This window comes from Rhamphochromis sp. 'chilingali', assembly GCF_963969265.1.
Source record: "Rhamphochromis sp. 'chilingali' genome assembly, chromosome: 14".
Taxonomy (NCBI): Eukaryota; Metazoa; Chordata; class Actinopteri; order Cichliformes; family Cichlidae; genus Rhamphochromis; species Rhamphochromis sp. 'chilingali'.
Window position 1 is genome coordinate 7,423,270 of NC_137941.1, and position 21,851 is coordinate 7,445,120.

Below are 21,851 nucleotides of genomic sequence, written 5' to 3' on the forward strand. Positions count from 1 at the left end.
TCTGTATATTTAAGACTCCAATTAAGTTCAACTGAAAGTGCTAAAGGCAGTTACTGATTGTCTACATCATTTGCTTTTTATAATTTACCTTCACTGTTATGGAGGCATTTCTTTCCTTATGTTGTGTTTTTTTTTTTTTCAGTCATTCTAGATCTCGGGAAAAAGGACATTATTTTCCTAATTGATGGCTCAGATAATACAGATTCTGAAGGGATTGCTCACATCCGTGACTTCATCCTCAAAATTGTTGAACAACTTGATGTGCAGCCCGATAAAATTCGTGTCGCTCTTGTCCAGTATGCAGACAAAGTTAAAACTGAATTTTCGCTCAATTCACACAACAACAAGGCAGCTGTTTCCTCTGCTATCAGAAGACTCCGTCAGATGGGTGGACGATCGTCAGACCTGGCTGATGCTATTGATCACGTTCTGCGCTTTGAGTTAAACTCTTTTGCTGGTGCTCGACCAACTGAGGCCTCCCAGCATCTTGTGGTTCTCACAGGTGGACGTTCACCCCAAGATGTTTCCCTCTATGGACCTTTGCTCAAGACCTCCCGAGTTAACTGTATTGGTATTGGTGCTGATCGTGCTGACACAAGGCAACTGATGAGTATTTCCAAGAGCTCCGCTGATGTCATTCAGGTTTCTAAGTTCTCAAACCTGCCAACAATAAAGGACAAGTTTATTAACAGGTTGAATGTTGTTGAGGATACACCAGGATATGACACTCCAAGTAAGTAACACTAAAATGTACTCATTTTACAGGGCCTAGAATGATTAGGACGTGTTGTGGATTTGGACTAAAAACCAAGGTAAATATTTTCAATATAAACATATCTTAACATATCTGTATTTCCCTTCTTGTAGCACCAGGCCTGCCTCCATCTAAAAAGGCTGATATAGTGTTTTTGGTGGATGGCTCCATTAATGTGGGCCGTGAGGACTTCAAAGAAATCATGATTTTTATCAACAACTTAATTGATCTGTTCTTCACTGAGAGAGATAACTTACAGATTGGCTTGGCACATTATGCTGAAGATGTCAATGATGGCTTTTACCTCAACACATACAGTAACAGGGATGATATGCTAAATGCTCTTGGTCAAATAGAGTACAAAGGTGGACGCAGACTGAACACCGGTGCAGCCCTTCGCACTATTCAAGATGTTTACTTTTCTAAACAAAGGGGCAGTAGGGCTGATGAGGGCACTCCTCAAATTCTTATAACTGTCACTGGAGGAAACTCAGCTGATGACAGTAAATCAGCAGTGCTTGGCTTGAAGAATAAAGGTGTGAGAGTCTTTGCAGTGGGAGTGGGCAACATTCAGAATGAGTTGGAAAACCTGGCAAGTGAACCTTCCATGGTGGCTCGAGCAAGTACCGTTCAGGAACTCTCAGAGCTCAATGAACAAATCCTGGAAACTCTGGATGATGAAGTAAAAGGGAAGCTGTGTGTCGGTGCGAAAGAACTTGCTAAAAGTAAGAGAAGTAATATTATGTGTTTCTTGCTTGTCGATGATACATTAAATTAAATGATTAAAGGTTGTCACATGATTTGGGGTGACCAAAAGTGTCTAAGGTAAAATAATATTATGTTTTACAGCCTCCAATATAGAAGTGTTGGTCGGATTTGATGTGTCCGCCCAGAATATTTTCAGTTCTCAGACCAACCTCCAGAGCAAGATGGAGGCTATTTTGCAGAGGATTTCCAAAATGGCATCCATTAGCTGCTCCGATGGGCAGATTCCATCTGTACAAGTGGGCATGCTGGCCATGGATTCTGCTTCTGAGCCGGTCCAGCTGGACTTCACAACAAATCCAGATGAGTTATTTGAGGCTTTCAGAGCTTTGCGGAGTCGTGGCCCCTTTGTTCTCAATGGCAAGACCATATCAGCTTACACCAACAGATTCAAAGTCAGACAGGATGACACTGTCAAGGTTAGTTACTCAAATATACTAAAGTAGAAATGGCCCAAGCAGTTTACATGTGTCGGTGTCAGGGCTATTCTAGGAATATTTCAATATCTGCTAAAATAATGTATATCTCAAGTTGATGTTGAAAATGTCATGTATTGTCACAAGAGTCATAAAATTTCTCTTGTGCATTTGCTTCAACTGGTGCACTTCTTAGTTAACGTTTCATTCATGTATTAATAATCTGACTTGATTGGTTTAGCAACTTAGTGTAATTATTGAGCTGAGTTAGTTTGACCTATAGACATTGCTGACAAAACTCAAAAAAACCCAAAACAAAACAAGCAAAAAAACAAAGAAACCCCAAAACAAAACAAAAAAACACAAACAAACCAAAAGCTTTTTTTAGGTTGTTGGTTTTTACCTGGGACACCATATACCATCAGAATAGCTTTAGTATGCCATGACCTTGAATCTTTCCTGGAGCTAAAGTAAAAATTTCACATGAAATCAGCCAGATCCCCTCATTGTTGGGGTCAGTTGTTTAGGTTTGTCCTTGAATTGGTCACTGCCAGTGTATATTAATTGTATTTTTTTAATATTAAAGAATAAGATCAAGGCTAAAAAACCTTTTTGCCAAACTGTAGAGTTTAAACTTTAGAGTTTATACAGTGAAAAGACTATTAGAAACTTGAAAATTAAGAAAGTATAAAACTTGTATTTTTGCTATTTTCCCCTGAAGGTTGTTATTCATCTGACTGATGGTATTGATGCTCCATATGCTGAAATGAAAAGGCGAGTTGAGGAGCTTCGGCTGTCAGGTAAAAAGATGATGAAACATAAAGTGCACTCAGGTATTATCTATCCTGAAATCGCAAAGGTAATTAGTGAACTTAAATATGTTGCGTTTTGGAAAACAGGAGTGAACAGTTTCATTCTGGTTGGGTTGGAGGGGGTACCCAATTTGGAAGAGGCGTCGCTATTAGAATTTGGTCGTGGCTTCAGGTACACAAGACCCTTAAGACTGAATATCATGGACTTGGACTATGAGCTTCTGGAAGAACTGGTGGGTACTGATGATTAATACATAAAAACTATGCCTTTCATTTATGACACCCATAAACTGAAAATGCTTTCTTTTACTGCACAGGACAACATTGCAGAAAGAGAGATCTGTGGAGTGCCATGCAAATGTACTGGCAACAGAGGAGACAGAGGAGGAGTTGGACAGCCTGGATCTAAGGTATCTTATCCTAAAAAATACCCCTCAGTTATACTTGGAGATTTTGTTTTTAATTACAAAGCTTATATATGTTTTGTTTTTGTCTGTCAGGGTGGTCCAGGATTGTCAGGAAGTCAAGGACATCCTGGAGATGAAGGTGGACCTGTAAGTTTGAATGTTTTGTTTATGGTTGTTGTTCTATTATCTTCTTCATTTATCACCTCTCTGTGTCCTTTCTTAAGATTCTGTTCTGTGGTATTTTGTCAGTGAATTTTGTTGTCATGTTCTGTTAATACAGGGAGAACGGGGTCCTCCTGGTGTGAATGGAACCCAGGGTTTCCAAGGATGTCCTGGCCAGAGAGGTGTCAAGGTAAGCCCTTTAATATTAACCCTGCCATTCAAGTTGTATGGTTTAATTGTTATATATTGTTTTGTTCGTGAATACAATAATCTAACACTCTTTATTTCTATTTAGGGGTCTCGTGGATACTCAGGAGAAAAGGTACGTTTCTTTCTTTCTTTCTGTCTTTCTTTCTTTCTTACATTGTGACAAAAAAAGGCTAACCCACTGCCCCCTTATTTCAGGGTGAAGCTGGAGAACTTGGTCTTGATGGCATCAATGGAGAAGAGGTGAGTCATGTATTTTGTCTTTTATGCTATGTGTTCCATATATTAACAATTAATCATACAAAATCATATAAAATTATCAGCTTTAAAGGCTGTGTTTGATTTGGTTTTAGGGCAAAAGTGGTGTGGCTGGGCCCCCTGGAGAAAGAGGAAACCCTGGCAGAAGAGTGAGTGACTAGATGCATCTGGGTTGTTTTTTTTCTTAATACTGAATATGGTTAATGCTGAGAAATTCTTTTGTTTTTTTAGGGTCCCAAAGGTGCCAAAGGACAAACAGGAGACATAGGACAACAGGGAATCAGAGGAAACCCTGTAAGAAGCTGATTATTATGGCATAGTTTTTGACTGATTTTATGTGCATCACTTTTATTTTGCATGCATACATAGTATGTGAGAAAGGAATGTGTAAGAAGAGAGTGTTACTAATGCTTCATGTGAAGCTGCACATACTTACTTTCTAATGAATACAGTTCTTGTGATTAAGGCAATGTTTAAATATGGTTATTTTGTTTGGTTTTTTTAAGACAAATTTGTATTTATTGGTGTTTGGATGTAGCAGCGACTGAAAGAGTGATTTCTGTTTAATAGGGAACAACTGGACAAGATAACAACCAGGCAGGACCCAAAGGAGACCCTGGTGATGCTGGACCAGCGGTAATACCCCCCTGAGCTAATTATAGTGCTGCTGAAATAAATTCTGCATCTCTGTACTCAATTTAATTTTTGAGGCTTAATATCTCTTGTATATTGTTCGTTTGTTTTGTTGTTTTATTTTTTTTTTTTGGATATTTCTCAGCATGAATTTAATTCACTGGGATGTTTGTCCTGTATGACAGGGAGAGCCTGGTCAGGATGGAAGGAGGGGAGGCCCTGGTGAACCTGGAAGAAGGGTAAACGCTTTCACTGTCTTTTCTGATCACTTACTTGCCAAAGATTATGTTAATGAAGTTTTTTTTTTAATTTACTCATTCCTCATTAGGGACCCAATGGTAGAAGAGGTTCACTTGGACCAGCTGTAAGTGCCTTTTTCATTGTTAAAATAGAGTTTAATACCTGCCCTCGTAATGACAGTAACATCTTTCTGCATTATCATTAAAGGGAAATGTTGGAGGCCCTGGATCGCCTGGTGTGCAGGGAGAGTCTGGTATTGATGGACCAAGGGTAAGTTTGTCATCTTCTCACCCTATTTTGGTGCATATCTGTCTGTCTGTCTGTCTGTCTCATGAACTGGTACTGCAGCTCTAATATGTAAGTAAGTGGTGCATCACTGATGGCGGATTTGTCTTTTTCCAAGGGTCCGCCTGGACCAAATAGTGCACCAGGAGCAAGAGGAGAAGATGGAAATCCTGGACCTAGAGTGAGTGAATACAATAGGTCAAATTTTCTATGTTGATTGCATTCAAAATCTAATTTTAATGTTCTAATTTCTTCTATTCTAGGGTCCTGGAGGTACCCCAGGTCCTAGTGGAGAAAAAGGTAGAAGAGGACCTCTTGGCCGCAAGGTACTGAATGGAACTAAATTTGGAGTGGCTCATGTTCTTTCATAACAAGTTTGATTTAATCATAAACACACTGGCTTAAGCCAAGCTCTATCACATTACTGGACATACATGTGGAGTCTATTTCAGTGAACCAGAAAGCACTGTAAGAAAACATTAAGGATCTCCTTGCAAAACAAGCACATGTTATTAGTTAAATCTATAGTAAACCAATCATATTAAATATATATAGTCACACTTTATTCATCACTTTGACATTTACCTTACATCTAAAGGTATTTCATTATCTTCATATCTTTGTAGGGAGAGCCAGGAGAACCAGGACCTAAAGGTGATGTTGGACCACCTGGCCCCTTTGGAGAGCCTGTAAGAGCAAATCATCTTATTTTATTGCAATGTTACTGAATGTAAATTTTCTGAATATTGAGCAAGAAATTATTGTTTAATTGGGGGGGAGGGAAGATGATAGCGTTGCTATTGTTTTCCCTCTGCTACCCCAGTATTTTGAATTAAAATATGTTTTTCTTTTACAGGGTGAAGATGGTAGAGATGGTTTTGGTGTTCAAGGGCCTAAAGGAAGAAAGGCAAGTGATTTGTGAACTGAACATGCCTAATTAAAGATAACAACCCCTTCTGTAATGTTGAATAGAGCTGTATACAGGGTGATGGCTCTGATGCATCCAAAATAAAAATTATTTTTGCAGTTTTATACAAAGAGTACTTAATGCATATGTGATTCTTCTTTACAGGGAGATGAAGGATTCCCAGGATTCCCAGGTCCCAAGGTAATGCAGAACACTAGCAGTGAACCTTTAAAACAAACTGTTGTGTTTTCCTCAGATGAGTAAACTTATTATTAGATACTCGTCATTTCCATTTATCCTCTTTTTATCCATCATTTCAGGGAGCAGCTGGAGACCCTGGCACCTCGGGTGGACCTGGATCCAGAGGAAATCGTGGACAGAGGGTAAGTTTTAAGTCCACATTTGAATAAGGTTAATATACACGTCTGTTACAGTTTCATCAGATGCCCCAGCTTTGTTCCAGATCTCAGCTGAGCAGATGTGTTTGCTGTTGTGAAGTAGAGGACAGGTTCTGAAGTTTTGGTTTAAATATATATCATGCATTCTTGGCAGCAAATGACTTGCATGCACATTTGTTTTATGTTTGAAGATAGCAAAGTACAGGGACTGATGGTCTGTTTGAAAGTACGGACATCTGAACTGCTTTAAATGTGAATTTCTTTCTTTCCCCTAACTGTTAACTATTTCCAGGGAGTCTCTGGGGATATTGGTACACAGGGACAAAAGGGAGAAGTTGGATATCCTGGGCCATATGTAAGCATCAAAAAATCTATTTTACAACTTGCGTGAATTTAATTTGCATGACATTATGTCATCAACAAGTTTATTTCAAGTTCATTTATAACTTTGCCTAGATACAGGTGTTTCATGTTTAAATACACAGTTATGGCCAATTTCTTTATATTATTTTATAACCTATTAGTGTAAGCTCTTCACCTTATCCCCCCAACTGGTTGCGGCAGATGACTGCCCCCTTCCTGAGCCTGGTTCTCTCTGAGGTTTCTTACTGTTACAAGGGAGTTTTCTTCCCACTGTCGCCAAAGCTCTTGCTCATAGGGGGTCATATGATTGTTGGGGTTTTCTCTGATTTCTTTGTATTATTGTAGGGCTTTTACATTACAATATAAAGCACCTTGAGGCAACTGTTGTTGTGATATGGCGCTATATAAATAAAACTGAATCGAATTATATTGGCTGTAACTCTCACCCCTAGGCTGGATGTTTATTTAGTTGCTGATACCCTGTTTTCTCTCTAACAGGGTATCAAAGGACAAAGAGGACAAGGAGCTGTGGTATTTGATCAGATATTTGTGTGAACTGCATTGAACAGAGCATAATTCTCATAACTTTACTCAGTTCTACGCATCACAGCCTTTTTTTAAAGAAATGTTTCTGTGGTTTCTTTGTTCCCTCAGCAATGTGACCTTGTCAGAAAGATCAGAGACAATTGTCGTAAGTATAATTTAGTAATTTTCAGCAATGTGATTTAATTTATTTTTGTGAACTATTAATGCCTATGCACTGTGTGCTTCATGAAACATCTTACCATATTCTGTGCAATTTTCTTTACCAGCTTGCTGCTTTGGTAAGTGCAAAATGATTTGCTAATGAAATAATAATTTCTTCGACTTAGACTTTTTGTTTATGTACTGTATCCACAACCACAGTGAGAACAAAAATCCTTTATGTTGACATCATTAGGTAAGCAGGAATGCCCACTCTACCCCACTGAGCTGGCTTTTGCCCTCGACATCTCACAAGGCCTTGGCCGTCCAGTCTTCAACAACATGCGTGACACAGTCCTAAACATAGTCAGAAAAATTACAATCGCTGAAAGTAACTGTCCAAGAGGAGCTCGTGTTGCTTTGACCCTGTATAACAACGAAGTCACCACTGAGGTCCGGTTTGCTGATGCCATGAAGAAACGTGCCCTGGAGGAACGCATTGAAGGACTTCAGATCCCACAGACAAGAAAGCCCCGCAACTTGGAAACAGCCATGAACTTTGTGGCCCAGAACACTTTCAAGAGGATACGCAGTGGCTTCCTCATAAGGAAGGTAGCCATCTTCTTTGTAGGTGATCAAGTTGGTCGGCCACAAGCAATTACTCGTGCAGCCCTCCGCCTTCACAATGCTGGAATTGCCACTTTGCTGCTGGTCAGACAGGAGGACAGAGCACTCTCCAGAGCGGTGCAGGTAACATAACAACATACAGCCAAAGCAAATGTTAATCTTATAGGCCATCAGTTTGTATTCAACTTATAACTTTCCTCTCCTTGTATACCAGGCCAACAACACAGCACTGGCCCAGGTCATTGTCCTTCCCAACGCTAATAGTCCACAGTACAATTCAGTCATCCAGAAGGTTATGAACTGCCATGTCTGCCTGGGTAAGACCTGTTTGGGTGGATTAGTATTTATGAAACAGCTTCTCACTTTTATTTTGTCAGATTTTGATGTACTTTTATCTAAGAATAGAGCCATTTTTTCCAAGCATTGTATAAAAAGAGACTAGATGAAAAACTGTTGAATACAGATTGTCTCAGTCCATGTAAAGGAAAAAAAATGCATAATTTTATTTCTTCTTTTTTAAGATTTCTGCTCTCCGGACCAAATCTGTGACTATGTTCCCCCAACGGCTGGCCGAGATAGGAGATCTTTCACCTCAGATGTCGACATTGACATTGCTTTTGTCATGGACAGCTCTGAGTCTACCTACCCAACTGTCTTTGCCGAGATTAAACACTATATATCTTACATGGTAGAGCATCTTCATGTGTCTTCAAATCCCACATCATCTGCTAACCACGCCAGAGTGTCTGTGATTCAGCAAGCACCTTATGAGTTCCTAAATAACAAATCTGGGTCCCCCCTTCATGTTGACATTGGCTTGACTGAACACACTTCAGCACAAGATATTATCAAATTCCTGGTAGAGAAAACACCCCAGCTGGAAGGTGGCCGGGCACTCGCAGAGGCAATTGAAAGGACGGTGGATCAAGTGTTTGAGAAGGCACCTGTACAACGTGACAAAAAGGTACTCATACTGTTTGTGACAGGAAGTGTGGAACAAGACCAGGAGCAGCTGATACGCATTGCCACTGAGGTCAAGTGCAGGGGCTACTTCCTCGTCATCTTTGGTGTAGGTGAAACATTGAGTGCTAAGGATGCAAGTGTCTTGTCAAACATGGCCAGCGAGCCTTCAGATGTCTTCTTCAAGCAGCTGAAGAGTAGCTCAGACTTTTATGACAGAAACATCCAGACCTTTGGCCAGCTACTGCCCAAGTATATCAGTAGTAAGTTCAAGATATATTTTGATGGGCATGATACATTTTCAATACCTTTTGCTTTTCTTTTTTTAATATTTTAGAATAGATTCTATTTGTTACATCAGTCTAACAAATCCTGAACTAGTTGTGTTCTATGTTGCATTGCTTTTCAGTTGAAAATGCTTTCCACATGTCCCCTGAAGTCTCCAAAAACTGCAAGTGGTTTCAGAATGACCAGCCACTAAAAAACCCCTTCACACCATCACAGGAAGTGGAGTAAGTTTTGTAATTTTTGTAATGCTGTATTATTAATGCTGGAAACATTGGTGGTTTTCTTTACAATTTTTTTTCCCTTAACATTGCCACATTTGTAGGAAACACCAGAAGCATCATGAAAATCACCAAGCAGTTCATGAAAGAAAGCACAAGGGTAAGACTGTTGTTGAACAAATTTTTCTTTACTACTTTTGCATTTTCGGCTAGAAGTACTGACAGCTTTGGTCACTTTAAGTCATACACACTGTCGCTAACTGCTAAAATTGCCTGCCCATAATTCAATAATATTTTTACACTTGTTTTAGAATATTACTTTTATCATGCTTCACAAAGTAAAGATTACTTATAAATTTATGCTTCTTGGCCATGCAGCAAAATAACATTTGTTGACATCATCCACCACAACTACAACATACTCTTTTTCTGTTATTTTCTTACACACAGATGCAGAGGAGCTGCACGTCTCTAATGTCACCTCCAGCAGCTTGAAATTGCGTTGGAGCAGGCCAGATGCAAAGCTCTTTGTTTACTTTGAGGTTGTTGTGGTGAGGCTCCATGACCATGCACTGGTGCTGAAGACCAATGTGTCGGGTACAGAGCTTGCTGTGGACAACTTGGAAAGTGCTCAAATGTATCAGGCTGTAGTCACAGCTTACACGGCCGAGGGCCAAATTGTCTCTACTCTCAAAGGCGTCATTACTACAAGTGAGTTTATAAAGACAGCTTTAGCTTTTTCAGAAATTCATTCATATTTTGCATGTGTTGCATATTCAACTGTAAACATGCCATTGGGGTACAGAAGTACACAAGCACAAATGTGGAAGTCTTCAAAAGCTCTTATGGAGACCACTTAAAAAGAGCTAGCTTCAAGCTGTTACAGATGTAACTATCCATTACAGGTTGTGTATCCTAATAAATTTTAGGGGTGTATAATTCTCAGTATATTAGAGTTTGTTTTTTTTAATTACCACAGGCCTGATAACTTAATGGTGATTAGATCATAAACAAAACAAAAGTGTCTGCATTCTGATGTATACCATGTACATTCATTATTGGAACAATCTTTTGCTGAAAGGTACTTGCTCATAAAGAGTTGTTTGATGTTGGGTTTTTTTGTTTTGTTTTTTTAAACCACTGTAGGATTTTTACCTTGCAATGTAAAGTGCCCTGAGGCAACTGGTGTGATTTGACTCGAAATAAATTACCCCGAATGGAATAGAATACAACCTCTACCAGATTACCATACTTTGAATACAGATTACCCCACATAGGTACTGCAGTACAGGAGGAGGAAACTGTAATATGTGTGGACATTGGTATTAACATTTGTATTAACACCATGTAACACTGGTCTTGATTTCACAGCTGTCCCAACCCTGTGATTCAAATTAAATAGTTCCCCAAAATGGCAAAATAAAATGAACTAGCTTGTTTTAGCTTCTTTGGTTTTAGGGACCACCTCAAGCCGCAGACACACCCTAAGAATTGCCCTTTCCTAGCTAAATAAATTAATTTATTGCATGCTTTCTATTTTTAAAGTTGTATTGACAAATACATTATTTATTATTTCACAGAAGCAGCTGAGCATAAGCTTGCCAGCCAAAACACAAGTACTCCAAATACCACACCCCTGGACAAACCAGAAACTGGTGAGTAACTTTGCATGCTTGTGTCTGTATATTGCTTGGAAACTTCTTTGCTTTTATAACATTTCCTATATAATTAGCAGCCATATATCGGAATACCAGTATATTGGACCTGTAATCAAAATGGGCCAGTAATATATCTTCGAAGTAGCCCCCATAGAGTTGTGTTTTGCTGGGTTTCCAAGGTATTATATTAGCTATGTAAATAAAACCTGTAGGTTCAAGTCAAAGATCGTGGTCTTCTGTAATGCAGCAATATCAAATGGGACTACTGCACTAATATTTTATTTATCAAGTCACTAGTACGTGCAAAGATACACCGCAAGTTGTTTACAAAACCTTACAAAATCGGCAGTTTAAGCCCTAGTGTCTCGGTTTGTTAATCTAATCTTTTCCCTTATGTATCGTGACAAACAATGCACTTGTGGGTAAAATGTGTGGCACTATGAAGGAGTTTGTTTCATCAGAAAATACCAAAGGAAAAGAAACCTTATAGCTGTTGGTCCTTGTGAAAGGCATAGAATTTAGAGCACAACTAAGGCATGAAAACACAAAAGTAACTAACATTTAATGAATTTAGTTACAACTAACTTGTCAGATCCATCCATGAAAACTTAAAAATAATCTTCTTTCATTCTAATCACAACTTTTTTATTTTTTAAATAAGCAAAACCTCTTCTAATATATTGCAATTATCCAGACTCCCATGTAGTGGATATAGTCTCATGCTGAATGCCATTTCTTTTCCTCTGCAGGCACTTAAACTAATTTAAAACCCCTTTCAAATACATCTGAACTTCTAATACATTTGTTTACTTGCTACTTTCAAAGCTTACAGTTTGTTGTATGCTGTATTTGTTCATCTAATCCTCACACAAATGCATCCTCTTTCTCTATTTGTCCTCCATCACTGCTATATCACAGCTATCTGTTTGTTTGTTTGTTTTTTGTTCTGCATGTTCTAGTTAATGAATTGGCAGGCCCATGCTCGCTTGACTATGACCCTGGAATGCCCTGCAAAGACTATGAGGCTAAGTGGTTCTTTGACAGAAAGAACGGGTTCTGTGTACAATTCTGGTATGGAGGTTGTGGAGGGAATGGAAATAGGTTCGACAGTGAGGCCCTCTGCTTGAAAAACTGCGTGAGGTCAGGTAAGTGCAGAGGTGGGTCGAGTATCAAAAAATTGTACTCAAGTAAGAGTAGCATTACTTTAAACAGCGGTCTCCAACCTTTTTTGCGCCACGGACAATATTTTCACGGACCGGCCTTTAAGGTGTTGCGGATAAATACAACAAAATAAAACTAGTTCCGGTACCGAAAAAAAGAAAATTTATTCATAACACACGTGAAAAGACCCAGGAAAGCTGAGTTAACGATAAAAACGGTAACAAAATAACGCTGAAAACCGATAAAAACCCTGAAAACCATACATTTCACACCTGAGCCTCAACTCTCGCGGCCCGGTACCAAACGAGTCACGGACCGGTACCGGTCCGTGACTCATACCATAAATTGTATGGGTGTGCATTTATTTCTGCATATTCAGAAAAATATGCCATTTCTTCACTCACTGAGGTGATGGTTAAGCTTCAGCAGCAGTTTGCTCTCAAGGTTCTTTCTGTGAAGCTGTAACTGTTTAGCAGTGAACAGGAGTCCTGCATGACTCACAAGTCCTTCACAAGCTCCAGATGCAGGAAGAGCTATATTGACTTTGATCGACAGCTTCTTGATGTGAGGAAAGCCATGCAATACATCCACACCTCCAGTGAATGGACATGAAAGGTACCTCTCCAGATCCCCTGCTTCTGGCTTTCCTGACCCCATGGATCCATCTTCGTCGAATAGGCCGCTGTTTGTGCTGGCCTCATCCAGCTCTGTGTCTAGGTGATGTCTGATGAAGTGGAGACCTGTGGAAAGATGTATGGTTTTCAAAAGAATTACCGTATTTCCCGGACTACAAAGCGCACCTGAATATTAGCCGCACAAGCTAAATTCAGGGGAAAATCCTGTTTTGTACATACATTAGCCGCACCTGACTAAAGGCCGCAGGTGTTTCAATGTTGACTTGTCATATGTAAGAGAATATGCACAAAGGGAATTGTCAGGAAAGAGATGGCTGTTTGGAGACATCACTTTTATTAATATTTTGAAAAACAAGTTATGGGTACATATTTGCATAACTTTTTAGGTATATGTACAAGTAGCGGTAATTACAAGTACGAAACATGTACTGTGCTTCATAAATGAGTAACAAATGTAGTACATAACAATAACCTACAGCACACCAGAGAAATAGATTCAGACTACCTTTTAGGCTCAGGTGTAGTGACACGGCTTTAACAAGAAGAAAAGTCAGTCATTCACCACCATCTTCCTGCGCACTAAAACCACCAAAGTCCTCTTCTCCAGTGTCGGATACGAACAGGCTCAGGATGGCTACGTCATCCCCTCTCAGCTCCTTTCCTTCGTTGTCACTTTCAAAACCAAACAAATCATCGTTGTCAGTGTCAGAGTCGAACACCCTCTGAAGGGCCATGGCGGTGTCCTCCTCTCCATCATGCAGCAGTCCAGCCCTTCGAAATCCGTTGGTGATCATGGATGTTTGCACACTTTTCCACGCTGTCAGATTCCACCGGTGGAGTTGAGCATAACTTGCTTTTCGCAAGTTTATCGCCGCTCGTCATCCACGACTCCCGCTGAATGCATAGCGCTACTTTGAAGTTTTGTTTTTCACGCTACTTGTACAGCACTATGTTGCCTGGCGGATGGACATGTGACCCAACAGCGCCTCTACTACCTGAGGAGACTGCGGAGCGCACACATTCCCAGATCTCTGATGTTGAACTTCTACAACTGTGCCATCAGCAGCGTTCTGACGTATGGATTTCTAGTGTGGTTCCCCAGCTGCACCAAGGCCGATCAGCAAGCACTCCAGCGGGTGGTGAAAGAAGCTGGCAGAATTATTGGAACAAGTCTGCCAGAGATCAGTAATATCTTCCCCACTCGCTGTTTGAGGAGGGTGCACAGTATCCTGCGGGACCAACATCACCCTGCGCGCCACCTTTTCCATCTGCTGCCCTCAGGGAGAAGGTACAGGTCTATACAGGCCAGAACATCCAGACTGGCCAACAGCCTGTATCCACAGGCTGTGAGGCTCCTGAACTCTCTGCCCCCCTCTCACGGACAATAACCATATCCAACTTCTTAATAGCAATGAACTGGTCTGCATTGGTGCATCATATCTTTATTCTCTTCCCCCTCCTGCCCCCCCCCCCCCCCCTCTTTCTTAAATAGATAACTATCATATCTGATATCATATCTCACAGTACAATAATATTGAATGGGTTGCATTGTTGTATTTTGTCATGTTTCTCAGGTCTTTGTCTGAATTTCTACGAACATTATTGCTAAGGATTGTCTTATTGCATTGGAGTCACACTGGGTTAAATATGTACACTTGGGTTTTAAGGGGTATTTATTATTTTCTTCTTTTTTTTGGGTTGTATGGAAGCCCCAAACGCAATTTCATTGTTCTTGACAATGACAATAAATAAATAAATACTAAATACTAACATACCACTCTTGAACCCCGATACTGTGTGTCTGATCACATGCCCTTCCGCCAGGCAACGTAGTGCCGTACAACAGCGGAACAGAAAAGCTGCACCTGACTAAAAGCCGCAGGGTTCAAAGCTTGTGCAAAAAGTAGCGGCTTATAGCCCGACAATTACGGTAGGTCTGGTCATTATAGTGCTGTATACACTGCCAAGCTGCAGATGTTTGTTTGGAGCTAGCCTCCAAAAGCTGGGCAAACACTGTGCGATTTTTGGCCCATTTTGAGACGATTTTTCACTCGCGCAACCATTTTGGGGATCGGCCCGAGTTTTGCCTTAATCGTGTGTGCATCGTGTAGTATACATGGGGTAACGAAAAGCAGTTAACACCTCACGACCAGCTCCCAATCATCAATCATATGGTCCCATGATAATCAAACCTGTTTGAAATCCTGTCGCCCCTCAACGCAACCTCTCACACTGCGCACACACAAACACAGAAATGAAAGTGAAAAGGTGGAGCAGCACGTCAGTGCAGCGTGTGATCTGGACACAAGAGATTGAGGCACAACTTGTAGGATGAGGCAAGCTCATCCGAGTACGTAAGCTAGAGCTGCCACCCAGGCAAAAGAAAAATAGAGCTATATCACGTTATAACGTTAAAAGTTTATTGTTCTAACAATATACTTTTCATGTTCGTGCAATATACCTTTAGAACGTGATAATTATGTATATTGTACAAACATGAAAAGTATATTGTTCGTTATAACATGATATAGCTCTATTTTTCTTTTGCCTGGGTGGCAGCTCTACGCTTACGTATCGGAGGCTTTTCAATGTGGCCTCACAAAATTATCACGACTACAACAACCATGAAAAGAGTTGGATGGACATTGCTGCTCAATTGCAGCTGCCTGGTCAATGTTTTTCATTAGTAATTTAGCAAAGTTGATGGTGGTGGTGTGTCTGTGTGAGTGAAAGACACAAAGAGGGAGAGCGAGAGACAGATTTTGTATGATAAGCTTTATGTTATGGATGCACAGTTTGAGCACTCAGGTTGCATCAGAGCATCAGGCCCTGCATCGTGACCTATGAACTTCTAACCTCTGCTATTTAATTGTACAGTTTGAGCAGGAGCGGAATAACGTGACTAAAAAAAATCGCAGTGTTTGACCAGCTTAATGCAGACTGTTTAAACTAAACAAGCTGCTGTTTCGCATAATAAACCCTGTCAGCCGCAGTATTGCCTTCTGTTTTAACAGTTTAAGCAGTAGAGACAAGCTGTTTGCATGTTCGTGGAACTCCAGCGTCATTAACCAGGCTAGCTGTTAGCTTATAGGCTAACCAGCGAGCAGCTAACAGGACAGCCGAAGCTGCACAAAACACCCACAAACTTATCTCACTACAACGTAGCGCCGAAAATATGACTCGCAGCTCGAGCTCGACACAGCTGCTGTAACATAAGACTGACATCCAGCTTACCACAGCTAAAAAGATATTTAGAGAGAACTTACCGTTTCCTCAGGTTACACGAGTTGAGTTGTTTCATGCTGAAAAGTTGGTTTGTTTTGGCTCTCACTGAAGACACCGACACTGAAGACATACCTGTTCTTTTGTACTGCTTTTAAGCGAAACATCCTTTGTATGTGAGGAAAATGCTGTTCATCATCTTCAGCTCTAGCATAGACTCTGCCACGTTTTCATGTTTCTTCTTTCCGTGTGTCCGCTACTTTGAAACGCTTGGATCGCTCTGCCCGCCACAGTTTCAAACTGGTCATGTGACTGCATGGCCACATCTCATTGGTAAAAAGGTTACCGGAAACTCCACTGGTGGCATGTTATCTAATGTGTTAAACTAATTATTTTTAAAAAAGTAATGAGTCGAATTTTGCAAATGTAGCGGAGTAAAAGTACCGTTTCTTCTTCACAAATGTACTCAAGTAAAAGTAAAAAGTATCGTGCAAAAAAGGTACTTTAAATGGTAAATGGCCTGTATTTATCTAGCGCTTTACTAGTCCCTAAGGACCCCAAAGCGCTTTACATATCCAGTCATCCACCCATTCACACACACATTCACACACTGTACTTAAAAGTACATTTTTTTCAAAAACTTACTCAAGTAAATGTAACGGAGTAAATGTAACTCGTTACTACCCACCTCTGGGTAAGTGATGTTGTCAGGATTTCAGTGGGAGTGTGCCATCACCTGGTTAATGCAACGTATGCAACATGGGCCTCAACTGGATATGCAAAACTTACTATTTAAATTGTCATTTTTGACATATATTACGGAGCCCCTCAAGGGACATGGGAGAAAAAAAAATGAAGATGAACTTTTGCGAAATCTCGCAAAAGTTCATAGAAAGGCTTATCATACAGCTACTTCATGAATAGGCCATTGTTTGAAGTCTAGCAGATCCCAACCTAGCCTAGTTGCAACCATCTGTCATTCCTAAAAATGCACCCTTTAATATAGTTCAAGCTGCTAGAGATTATTTTAAAATCAAAACCTTGTTAAAAATGAGGCACTAGTCATAGACACCAGAAATAATTATTTCTAGTCTAAAGCTAGTTTTTCAGGAGTCAGCTCACTTTGAGACAGTCTAATAGCATCCAAACCAGGTAGTAGGGGTGGGAGCTTATGAAACAGCCAATGAAAAATGTTGTGGTATTTATTTATGTATTTTATAACAACATCTGCCCCTTTAAGGTTAAACCACGGTAATATTTTTGTATTTTCACAGTGGGAGAGCCTCAGCCAATGGTGAAGCAAGTTGAACAGGTGGAGGTCCTCCCAGATCCTGGTAAGCTCCAATATACACTCACTGGCAATATTAAGACCTGAATATCATGATTACTTCTTTCCAAAAATATTATGTTACACATGCTTTCCTTGCCAACCCACTTTATTGATTAGCTGAAATTGATGTAAATGCATGTGCATGGTATGCAAATATTAACCAGAAGAAAATAAACTTTCCCTTTGGTCTAGTTTTAAGCAAGCAAATCCATATCAAACCTTTTTAGACCATCATTAAACATATACATAACAGCCACTGGCTTTGGAAGTAATATTAGTGTTACGTATATTTTCCACACTGCTGTACGCTGTGCTGACTTTGCAGTACAATTAATACTATGTCTTCAGGGGCATCTGGATCCTCTACTGCCCTTCACATTCTCTAAACATGGCTGATGGTGCAAATAAAAAGCCAAGCCAAGGTTATGTTTTTTTCTCAATGGCGTGAGCCAAGTCACATGGAGAAAATTAATGGAAAGAAAGCTATATTCAAGGATTCATTACTTTTTTTTAGCAGAAGGCTTATTAGATAACAAGGTTAAGTCATCAGTAACTTATCAGCTTTGGAGTAAACTGCCATCACATACTCACAGCTAGGAAATGTACTATAAACCTTTATCTACCTATATGTCCACATATCTCATCTCATATGGAAAACTGCTGATCCCATCAGTCACCAAATCTCATATTTAAAGTGTAATTTAGCACATATCGCATAACCTTTAGCTGCACATGTTTTCATCCTTTTACTGAATACTATTCTTTCTCATTTTCTTCCCAGCTGCTTTTACAGCTGTGGACATTTGCCAGCTTCCACAAGAAGAAGGTACTTGTGCCAAATTTGTTCTCAAGTGGCACTACGATGCTGCCAACAAGAGCTGCATGCGCTTCTGGTACGGTGGCTGTGGTGGAAACCAGAATCGCTTCGACACTTACGAGCAGTGTGTGAAGGCTTGTGGAAAACCAGGTACTCCTCTTGTTAGTAGTACTCTTCTCTCAGTAGGGACTGGTCATATTTAATGAATGGAAAAGTTGAAATCAGCTTGCTGTTCTGCGCTAAATGTCACAGTAAATGTAACAAGACATTAAGCACAAGTAAATCAAATCATGTGATGAATCATCTTAGATGTATAAATCTTTCAGATGGCTTATTGTTTAACTATTTGTCACAGATATGTTTAAGACAAATCTAGCAGAAATGAAAATATGCCCTTATTTTTCTCTCCTGTATCTAAAAATGAATTTTGTGACTTTTTGGAAGGAATTGACCCCAGATCAGGAAAAAACTTTGGAGTAAGGAGTTAAAATGCAGCACAAAACAGGCTGATTATAACAAAATAAAGTTTTATAGCTTATAATGATATTGAGCTATGTTTCACTCTTTTACCAAAAAGAGCCGCTGCTCAGAAAACAATATTATGAACCATTTCACTGTTTGCATGGGCAAGGAGACGCCCAACACAATCCCATAAAATAGGTTTAAAAGTCATAAGCCATCATTCTGAAGGAGTACAAGTTGATTACACTTATCACTGAAAAATGGTTGTTATCATGTTGCAGAAAATTGTATCTTCAAGCCTTTCTTAACTGGCTTAAGCACAAACTCCCCTGCCTTCCTTATCTAAATATGCTTTTAATAATGACCAAATTAGCTAGCCCATATTTGGTTGAATGTAAAGCATCTACATAGAAATAGAGTTAATAAATTGATGTTTAGTTGCTGCTAGCATAACACATACACTTCTCTAGACAGTCTCTTGAGAATCAAGTGATTAAATAGAGATTTAATAGAAATACACGTGGAATTTTGTCAAATACAAAGGACTTAATCATGTTTTCTTCTTCCTTCATCCCCAGAACCAGTGAACCAAAGAGTCATTGCTACAATAAAAACATAGGACGAAAGTCACAGACATGGCCAGCTCTTACCTCCATTTAGCAGATTCTGAGGAGAACCATCCAAAATGGGCATAAAGTAATGGTGGCTGCACTGGATTCCACAAACATGGACTTTATCCCCCAACTCTTGAAGTAGTCTTTTTCACAACAAGAAGGAAGCAACACAATTTGCTGCATGATTTGTTTTAACCTACTGGTGCTACATGATATGTTTGTTTTACAGAAGTTATTTAGTGGATTTGGTTTTGTAAAATCACGTTCTCTTGAACGATCACAGTTTTCATATTTTTTTAAAATTCAGTTTTATGATTAAACAAGAAACATGTATGAATATCTTGGACAGTGTTTAGCAATGACTCAGTACATGAAGGATTTTAAAGCAGTAATCTTTTTTTATATTATGGTTAAGTCTTCTTTTTACATTCCAGATTCACATAGCAGCATTGTTTTGTTTTTTTTTTAAACTCACTTCATCCCTGTGGATTATTTCACTATTTCACTGTCACCAAATCCACAGCAATGTTTACACAAGTCTAGTGTGGCAGCGTGTGTGTATGTAAAGACAGCGACCAACTGCTGGGATGCCAACATTAATGTAATGTTTAGTGCACTTGGATCCGTTGCCTCAAACACAAGATTTCCAGCTATTGAGAAACAGAATGTACTTTTCAAGCTGTTTTTATTTTTCATTTCATTTTGGATTTGCAGAAAGTTATGTTCCATGTGGGAAAGGGTGAAATAAAAATGAATTAGACTTTCTAATAAACATGAGCAACTGATTCATTTTATTTCTTGTTTTGAATTAAATGTTGCACAGCAGTAAAATGCTAGACATTCATGTCACACAGAGATGTGTTTAATGGAAGTTCATTTGCAAAGTGATAGTTTACTTCATTGGAGTAGCATGATTTAGAGCAGGGGTATCAAATTTGCGGCCCACTTCAACCGTACTTACTTGTATATTGACATGAAGAAATATAATGCAATTTGGCCCTTGAAATTACATTTTTTGTTAAGGAGGACTTGTTTGCTGTTGAGTGCAATGTTAACGTAAGTAAAACAAAACATTATATAATATGAAGACAATATGAGCAGAGAATACATGTTGAGGGACTGGCTGTGTTAGTTCAGTGAGAGAGTTGGAGTAAAAGAAACAGTTTTCACTGCCAGTCAAAAACTACTGTGTACACTTATGACTGCATTTTTATTTTGTTAAATATGAACAAAATTATAGCAGAAGTCCTGCCACGTGTCTGGTCAGAGAGAGAGAGTAACAATGTGTTTATTTGATAGTTCAATGAAAGGCTTCAGTTAAGAGTGAGGGAAAAAAATTGCATTCACGTTTGCAGTTTTGTCTTGCAATACAATATATTTAAAAAACAACAAACAAACAAAACACTATATTTTCGGAGATTTTTGTACAACTTGAGCACTAAAGTGGCCCTCCAGTGAGATGACAGTGCTATCAGGGGGCCACAGCTCATTTAAGTACTGAGGTTTAGAGTTTTAGTTGGCAATCTGATTGCATTAACTAGAGAAAAGCAGAACAACAAGCACCTAGCATTTTAGTGCTGAACTTACTTTCAGTTGAATTAGTGGCCATTAGGATTGTAGACTTAGTTAACTTAGTTATTTTTCCAAGTATTTGTCTAAAATTTTAGGTTGATTTTTTTGTGGCAAGCTTAATTCTTTGTCAATCCTTTAGACCCCAGGCAATCTCTTTAACAAGACTAGATCCAAACCCTCCACCATTTTCAGATAGCTGCTGAGTAGGGCTTCCCCTGACCCCCGACCCCCCATATTTTTGGTAATATATGATGTCAGATTATCATAAACTACAAATCTTTATTGGGGTCAGAATGAATCCCAGATGGTTGTGCAAAGAGGAATCAAATGGTGAAGAACTAAAAACACAAGAGAAATGTAAAACATTCAGAGAAAACTCAGGCAGCACAACTGGTAACATAACAGATGAGAGAACAAAGAGACTGAGGAAGATAGAACTATGCATACACACTAGAGGAGGGCTAACTGGGGATTAGACAGTTCCTGGAACGAGACAATCAGGGGGAGAAGGACAGGAAGCACTGCAAAGGAAAATAAACTTTCACAGTAAAAGAGGAAATAACCAAAAGACATAAGAAACAAGGAAACAGAAAAGGACCAAGGAATAAACACAGAATAAGGGAAGCAGAAACACCAGAAAGATCATAACAGTTACTACTATAGCACTAAAACTGTTACAACTAAGTAGATGCAACCCCCCCCCCCCCAAAAAAAAAAAAAAAAAAACCCCAAGAAAGCACTAAATCTAAAACTCATTAATATAGACATAAAGTAAACACAGAAACCTAGTATCATTAGGGCTGTACTATGAATTGGATTTGGGCTTATTGACTTCGGGCCTAACCCTGGGTTTTTTTGTACTATAAATGTGTTTCTCTTCACAACAGGATGTATCAACATGGTGAACAAAACCTGCTCCAGAGCAGGTAGTATTCAAGATTAGAGATCAAGAGGTATGAAATCACTGCCTATCACTGTAGAGAGGTGACAAATCAA

General features: G+C 39.4%; 1 protein-coding gene and 1 long non-coding RNA gene across 2 annotated transcripts in view; one reads left to right on the forward strand and one right to left on the reverse strand.

Moving 5' to 3' along the window:
* Positions 1-20,055, forward strand: part of LOC308409588 (collagen alpha-3(VI) chain-like) — a 112,630-nt gene extending 92,575 nt beyond the window's left edge. The window contains 38 exon segments of the mRNA XM_080902438.1: positions 143-733; positions 868-1,479; positions 1,604-1,938; positions 2,657-2,735; positions 2,835-2,980; positions 3,065-3,157; positions 3,248-3,301; positions 3,435-3,506; positions 3,612-3,638; positions 3,722-3,766; positions 3,877-3,930; positions 4,013-4,075; positions 4,352-4,417; positions 4,600-4,653; positions 4,743-4,778; positions 4,862-4,924; positions 5,058-5,120; positions 5,203-5,265; positions 5,566-5,628; positions 5,796-5,846; positions 6,012-6,047; positions 6,167-6,229; positions 6,537-6,599; positions 7,106-7,138; positions 7,262-7,298; positions 7,420-7,431; positions 7,548-8,041; positions 8,133-8,235; positions 8,440-9,141; positions 9,288-9,357; positions 9,359-9,385; positions 9,489-9,544; positions 9,835-10,095; positions 10,965-11,039; positions 12,002-12,199; positions 17,335-17,394; positions 18,172-18,357; positions 19,248-20,055. Coding sequence (XP_080758564.1) covers positions 143-733; positions 868-1,479; positions 1,604-1,938; positions 2,657-2,735; positions 2,835-2,980; positions 3,065-3,157; positions 3,248-3,301; positions 3,435-3,506; positions 3,612-3,638; positions 3,722-3,766; positions 3,877-3,930; positions 4,013-4,075; positions 4,352-4,417; positions 4,600-4,653; positions 4,743-4,778; positions 4,862-4,924; positions 5,058-5,120; positions 5,203-5,265; positions 5,566-5,628; positions 5,796-5,846; positions 6,012-6,047; positions 6,167-6,229; positions 6,537-6,599; positions 7,106-7,138; positions 7,262-7,298; positions 7,420-7,431; positions 7,548-8,041; positions 8,133-8,235; positions 8,440-9,141; positions 9,288-9,357; positions 9,359-9,385; positions 9,489-9,544; positions 9,835-10,095; positions 10,965-11,039; positions 12,002-12,199; positions 17,335-17,394; positions 18,172-18,357; positions 19,248-19,288 — 5,147 coding nt within the window. The 3' untranslated portion in view covers positions 19,289-20,055.
* LOC308409589 lies at positions 525-17,325 on the reverse strand. The gene is made up of 3 exons (XR_013974036.1): positions 16,105-17,325; positions 12,823-12,943; positions 525-660 (listed from the first exon to the last, which is right to left on the reverse strand). It is a non-coding gene; the product is annotated as an uncharacterized lncRNA (long non-coding RNA).
* Positions 20,056-21,851: the final 1,796 nt, after the last annotated feature.